General features: G+C 53.9%; 1 protein-coding gene across 2 annotated transcripts in view; it reads left to right on the forward strand.

Annotated features, from left to right (window-relative positions):
- The window catches only part of IQSEC2 (IQ motif and Sec7 domain ArfGEF 2), a 78,348-nt gene that overhangs the window by 50,399 nt on the left and 20,662 nt on the right, over positions 1–7,287 (forward strand). For both annotated transcript variants that reach the window (XM_007457343.1, XM_007457344.1), the window contains exon 3: positions 6,363–6,624. In XM_007457343.1, the coding sequence (XP_007457405.1) occupies positions 6,363–6,624 (262 nt within the window). The remainder of the gene's footprint in view (positions 1–6,362; positions 6,625–7,287) is intronic.

A 7,287-nucleotide genomic window follows, 5' to 3' on the forward strand; every position in this document is an offset into this window, starting at 1 on the left:
GGAATGGACACTTCAAGAGAGAATCTCAAGTTAGCCGGTGATAAGGACGGCCTGTGACGTGGGTGTGCACAAAACATAGGGGATAACTGACCCTGTCAGGTTCTGTGGGGGGTGGGAGTGAGTCAGAACCAACTTCCCAGGAGGGCTGGCTGGCTCAGGGTGCCACAAGATTCAGAAAAGCTCAGCCAGACCGACAAAGGCTGCAGGTAGAGGGGAGAGGGAGGAAATCCTGGGCAGAAGAAAGTAAGAGCCTGGGCACAGGTGTGGTGCTGTGGATCAGCTTGCCTTTGCCTAGAAAGTTCAAGGAGCCTGCTGCCACCAACATCTAGGAGCTTAAAGGTGCCGGGGGGCGGGGGTGGGGACTGCACGGATTCAGCTAAAAAGTTACGCTGGCCTGGAAGATAAGGGATTGGGGTTCTCATCCTGTGTGACCCTGAGCAAGCAAGTCACTTAGACTTTTTGAGCCTTAATTTGAATCTGTGGAATTAGATGGTTCGAAAAGTCCATCGCAGTTCTGTGGATCTTCTACTCTTGGCCAGCCAAACCAGTGAGTCATTGCTCTCAAAGTCAGGCATTTCTTCCACCTAACCTCAGTCTTTCCTGCTTCCTCCTGGATCGCTTCCTCACTCACACACTCCACAAATATTTACTCAGCATCTGGCCCTCTGTGTGCCACTGTGGGAAGGCACAGGGAGCTGGAGAATGCAAGGACTCTGCCTCAGAGGGGCTGCTCAGTGCTGGGCTGGTGGGTACAGGCATGAGCGATGATTCGACTCCTGGCACCACCACTGCTGAGCCTTGAGACTTTAGGCAAATTACTTCATCTCTCTGTACCTCAGTTTCTTCATCTGTGTTATCCCCTTCAAGGGAAACAACCCAGACCTTGTAGAGTTGCTGGGCCTAGCCTAAAGTAGGTCCTCAGTAAATGAGAACTATTATATTTAGGGCTGCAAAGGAAGGAGAGCCAGGATTCAAACCCTGATCTGTGTGCTCCCAAGCCTATGTTTGCCTGCTGGGTACCCAATCAGCCCCTCCGATGGCTTCCTCTTCCCCTGCCAGTCCCTGTGCCAAGCCGGGCTGGCCTCAGGTTTGGAGTCTTTGTGGCGCTGGGATTAGACAGCAGAAACAGCTTGTTGAAAAGCTGTCGGGGGAGAGGGACGTGACTGGAATCCCTCTGCCCCTCTGCCCCCACCCCCCGCTGGGTCTGGTCTCCTTGCCCAGTCTTCCTCCAGAGCCCAATGCCCCTGGCCTCATCTAGGTGTGCTGACCTCCTTGTCTCATTTTCTTGTCTCTCACTTCCGGTCCCCCACCACCCCGCTTTCAGCCCAAGTTGTCATGGGGATAGTCCTCAGCATCCCTAGCTTCCTCTTGCCCTCATCTTATGGTATCCATAGCAACAGCCCCCATTCATTTCCATGGCAACTGCATCCTGATCCCATCCCCTGCTAGCTGCCTGGCTCCGGTCAGTGCCAATAAAGGGAAGAAGAGAGAGATACCTCCCATTAATAGCAGCAGCCGGAGTGGGTCAGTGCCCCCGCCATGGGCAGGCCACCCCAAATCCCTACTGCCCGTTCTGTCCCACTTCTCCCCATCATAATGCCTTGGCTCACAAGGTCCCTCACTCCTTCTCTCTACCAACTCCTCCTAGGAAAGGCCCTATTCAATAGCTCCCCCACCCCACCACTGCCCCATGAAGCCTTTGAGGTAGCAGGGGAACTAGCACAGGCTCTGGGCTTTGAATCCCTGTTCTGCCACTTGCTAGTCCTGAGACCTTTGGCATCACTTTCTCCCTCAGAGCCTTCTCGTCACCTGCAAAATCGGAATCCTAATTCTTCCTTCACATTTGCCATGCAGTTAAAATAATGTGCAGAAAATGCCTGACACAGGGAAGGTGCGCTGTAAGTGCGAGTTTATTTTTATTCCGCTCAGCACCCCTGCCCCACCCCCCAGCAGGAGGAATCTCTCCTGAACTCTCCTAGCACTTCCTCCGTTCCCCAGCCCTGAGAACTTTCAGCTTTATACTGTGGTTAGTTGTGTAACGTGATTTATTCCCCCCGCTGCAGAGGATGCTCCCCAGTTTCCCTCACAGAATAGCCCAGCAGACAGCACACATGGGTGCACGTGTGCGCGTGTGTGTGTTTTCTTTGCTCCTGTTCCCGGCTGGGAGGAGTCCCAGAGAGGTAGATCTCCCAGGCCCTTTCTGAAGTGCAGGAATCCAAAGAGGGAATTGCATTTTGAGCTCCATGCAGATGAGAAACTGAGGTGCATAGAGGTAAAGGGACACACCCAGGCTCACACAGCAGATAAATGGCTGTCAGGACCTGAACCTAGGTCTGCCCAGCTTCTTATTGCACAACATGTTCTCTGTGTGTGTGTTTGTGTGTGTGTGTGTGTGTGTGTGTGTGTGTGTGTGTGAGAGAGAGAGAGAGAGAGTGAGAATGAATATGAGTCTATGTGAGATGTAAGAAAGAGAAGAGAGATTTTTCCATGTGATCAGCATTTGCCACGCAGTTAAAATAATGTGCAGAAAGTGCCTGACACAGGGAAGGTGCACTGTAAGTGCGCTGAGTGTTTGCGAGTTCTGAGTTAAGGGATCCCACGTCCCCAGGTCCCATTTCTTTAGCAGTGTGCATGATGCCCTCAAGCTCTGTCCTTTTTGGGGGGCTGTGTTGACAGCCTGACCTCCCTGCCACTATTACCTTTGCAACCAAAACAGAAGGGAGAGGAGAACTGCCAAAGGGTAGAGGGCCAGGGGCAGCATGGGGCTAGAAGTGGGGATAGGCAACAAGATGTCATGAGAAGACAGCCTAGGCCCTGGGTTTGCATCCTGACTTTCTCACTTAATAGCTGTGTGACCTTGAGCAAGTTTACATCACCTCTTGCCTCAGTGTCCTCATCTATAAAATGGGGCTAATGGTGCCTGCCTCTGTAAATTGTAAGGCTTCAATGAGCTAATTAATGCCCTTGCCCTAGGGATAGAGGTGACTCTAGGGTCCTATGGCAGCACAGAGGAGGGGCCTGTAAGCAATCCTGTGTGAAGGGCTCAGGCAGGCATGGAAGGGAACACCCGAGCTAAATGTTGAAGGGTGAGCAGGAGGTAGCCAGGTTGGGGTAAAGGGGCAGAGGGTATATGAGGCAGAGGTCCGGTCAGGAGAATCATCCTCAGCTATGGTTAGGAAGCTGGAGGTTATCCTATGGAAGATGATTCCTGTAAAACCTAAGTAGATCACGCCCCTCCTCTGCTCATCTCAATCAGAGCAAAAGCCAAAGTCTTTTTCGTGGGCTCAATGCCCTTCACAATTTGGCCCCAATTACCTTTCTGATCTTATCTTCTATCACTCTCCCCTCGTTTACTCTGCCCCAGCTTCACTGGCCTCCTGGCTGTTCCTCAAACATGCCAAGCACAGTTCTATCTCAGGGCCTTTGCACTGGCTCTACCCTCTGTCTGGACTGCTCTTGTGTCAGATAACCACACAGCTCATCCTTCACTTCCATCAGGGCTCTGATTATATGCCATTTATTCAAAAAGCCCTTCCCTGACCACCGCGTCTAAAACAGCACCTTTAATCACCCTGCTGTATTTTCCTTCCTAGCACTTCTCTCTACCTGAAATGATAGTATATATTTATAGTCTTCTTCTCCCACTAGAATGTCACTTCCATGAGGGAACAAATCTTACACGTCTTGCTCACGATTGTATTTCCAGCACCTAGCACTGTGCCTGGCATGTAGAAGGGGCTCAGTTGTTGTTTGTTGAATGAGTTATGAGAAGCCATGGAAGGGTTTTAGTGGGGGAGCAAAACGGTCAGATTTCTACTTTGGAAAGCTCTCTCTGGCCACAGGATGGAGAACGGATTGGGAAGAGGAGACTGGAGGCTGAGGTCAAAGTTCAGGTGAGAGGATATATTACTGCAGCTGCCAGAGCTCATTCACTGACTTCCTCCCTCCAGAAGCTTTCATTGAGCACCTACTCTGTTCCAGGCCTTGTGCTCTGTGCTAGCGGAGAGATTACCAAATTCTCTTCCTGTGCTGGGATTCTGGGAGTCAGGAACACAAATAGCTGTCACGCTTTGCCAAAGCTAACCTGCTCCATAAAAAGAAGGACAGACATGTGCTGTGTGTGGGAGCCCTGGACAGGATCAGCAATCATTTCTGGCTAGAGGTGGGCTTTGGGAGGGCTTCTTAGTGGTGGCATATGACCTGAATCTTGATGGCACTAGGGTGTGTGGGGGGTTCTCAGATTGCAGATGGCAGAAGATGATAGGGATGGCATTGCAGGTAGAAGGTACTGTATGAGCAGTTTGGGAGGTGGAAAGGACAGGAGTATTGGGGAGAAACAGGATTTGGGCTGGCTGGAGGGAAGGATTCATGGGGTGGGGGGCTGGCAGCCAACGCTGCAGTATGGCTTAATGTTTAAGACTGTGAGCTCTGGAGTCAGACTGCCTGGATTTGAATCCTGGCTCTATCATTAATAGCTGTGTGACCACAGATACATTACTAACCTCTCTGGGCCTCAGTTTCTTTATGTGTAAAATGAAGACAAATAACAATACCTACCTCATAGGGTTTTGAAGAGTAAACAAGTTATTAAATGTGAGGTGGTAAGAACAGTGCCTTACTAAACATTAGCTACTGTATCTTGGAGAAGCCTCAAATGCCACAATAAGGAACCTGGGCTATCTCTTGTGGGCAGTGGGAACCATGGATTGTTCGTGAACAAAGGAGACGACAGTTGATCAAAACTGGGAGCCATGTGCTGGGAGGGGAGAGGTTTGAGAGGTTGGTGGGCAGGATCCTGCAGTCCTGAAGGGGCGAAGAGGAGCATCTTAGATGCCTGGGGGGCTCTGGGCTGGGTCTGACCCCTGAAGGGGGACTTCACAGGCCCCAGAGGACCAGAAGGAGAGAGCATCTGGGCAGGGCAGCCCCTCAGTCTGTTTCCGCCCTGCTCCTGACAGTGTAGCAGATTAACACTTGGGAGGGTAGAGGGTGAGCAGTGGGCGGGAGCCCCCACCAGGACAGAGCCAGCGCCAACGCTGTAACCCACCGCACCCAGCCCCCAGACCAAAGTGCTCTTCTCTGCCAGGCTGGCAGGCCCGTTGTAGCTCAAGCTCCTGAAACAGTAGGGAGCCCCCCTCCACCCACCCCAGCTTGCCCCCGTTCTGGTTCTGTGCCCTGGGCCTCTGCAAGTAGGGGCTGGGGAATGGCCCCTTAACCCTTTCGCCAGCCAAGAGCCCCCTCACCCCCGTGCCTGCCGGCCTCAGCCACATTCATTCTCCCCACAACTCCCTCACGCCTCCCCCTGCCTGTCGCCCCCTCCCAACCCCCCTGTCCAGTGTTCCTGTCTCTGTGGCTGCTCACTGTGCCTGCCCAGCTCAGGGCGCCTGGGCTCTGTTGCCACCTGAGTTCCCTGGCAGCCTGGTTGCCATGGCACCGTGGGAGCAGGTGTGGCAGAACAACAGCTCCGGGTAACCAGGGCAGGCAAGACCCAGTGCCCAGCTCCTACCACTCTTCAGCCTTGAGACCCTTGTCCCCTTCCCCCAGCTGAACAGAGGAGGCCATGAGGAGAACAAGGAAGTTGCCCCGCAGGGAAGCTCTTTACCTGTGAGGATGCTGGATGGGAGGTGCCTCCCACTGTCACTGAGCCCGTGTCCTGGCGGCCAGGGAACCCTGGGAACTGGCCAAGCCCGGAGTCCAGGCCTCTGAGGGCAGAGGCAGGGCTGTAGGGGGAAGGGCTGGGCGAGCAGGGGAGAGCCTAGATGTGCAGGATGTGGGAGTGGGCCTCAGGCCTGGGGACAGGGCTGATCGGGGATGGTGCTGGGGATAGGGCTGGGAGGGATGCATGTCTCGTCTTGTCTCCTCTTGGGGACAGAGCTGTGAGGGGAAGAGGTCTGGGGGGTGGAGATACAAGGGAATTGGTCCCTCAGGGGAGGAAGGGTTTGGGGATGGAGCTGTTAGGGGCTGAGATGATTAGAAAAAGGAACTTGAGGGGACAGGAGTGGGAGGAAACTGGTCTGAGGATAAGGCTGTGAGGGGATATGGCCACAAGGGGACCAGGCTGTGAGAGTAGAGTAGGACTGGGGACAAGACTGTGAGAAGACCTGGCTGGAGGGAAAGGAGTCTAAAAGGATGGAGCTGTGAGGGGACAGGGCTGAAGGGACGAGGACAGGACTGTGAGGGCAGTGAGGAGACAACTTGGGGGGTAGAACTCCCCTCTGGCCTTTAAGTATCAGGGTCCTTGTATCTGTGAGGACGCTGGGGAGGATGGGGTTGTGGGAAGGGATCTGGTCCACCCACTCTCAGTCTGACCCAGCAGGCCTGTCTCCTGTTCCCACATCCTGGCTCATCTTATCTCATCCCCACAGTGTGGAGGGTGATGCCCCAGGCAGTGACCTGAGCACAGCGGTTGATAGTCCCGGGAGCCAACCCCCCTACCGGCTGAGCCAGCTGCCCCCCACCAGCAGCCACATGGGGGGCCCCCCTGCTGGGGTGGGCCTTCCCTGGGCTCAGCGGGCTCGCCTCCAGCCAGCCAGTGTTGCCCTGAGGAAGCAGGAAGAAGAGGAGATAAAGCGCTCCAAGGCCCTGTCGGACAGCTATGAACTCTCCACGGACCTGCAGGACAAGAAGGTGCCGACGAGACGGCTCTGGCCAGGAGTGGGCGTGGGGGTGGGGGTGTGAGAGGACCAAGGGAGGGATTGGAATGTGGCACTCGAAGGTGGTGTCCAGGGAGGGATAGTGAGACTAGAACAGGAGAAGACTGGCTCCAGAACCCTTCACCCTACTAGGGCCTCACTGACCCATTCACCATCCATCCACTGAGTCTTGTATTCACTCAGCAAACACTGAGTGAGCTCCATGCTGGGCACTGGAGATGTAAAGATGAAACACCTGGACCTAGTCCTCAAAAATCTCAGTGTAAGGGGAGAAGCACACACATAAATTGACAAGTTCAGAACAGTGTGTTACAAAATATCACATGTATCACACAAGGTATTGTTTAGCTACAAAGGGGACACAAAATACTACGTACAAAAGAAAAAAACTGGAAGGACATATCCCAAAATGTAATTGTGGTTATGCCCAGGTGTTGGGACTTTAGGTGAACCAAACTTCCTCCCTTCCTTCCTTCCTCCCTTCCTTCCTTGCTCCCTCCCTCCCTCCCCTCCCTCCCTCCCTCTCCCCCGTCCTCCCCGCTTTCTTCCTCTCTCTTTCAACTTTCTTTCCTTCCTTCATCGCTCCCTCCCTCCCCCCCTCCCTCTCCCCCCCCCCTCGCCCCTTTCTTCCTCTCCT

This window comes from Lipotes vexillifer, unplaced genomic scaffold (genome assembly GCF_000442215.2).
Source record: "Lipotes vexillifer unplaced genomic scaffold, Lipotes_vexillifer_v1.1 scaffold1263, whole genome shotgun sequence".
Lineage (NCBI taxonomy): Eukaryota > Metazoa > Chordata > Mammalia > Artiodactyla > Lipotidae > Lipotes > Lipotes vexillifer.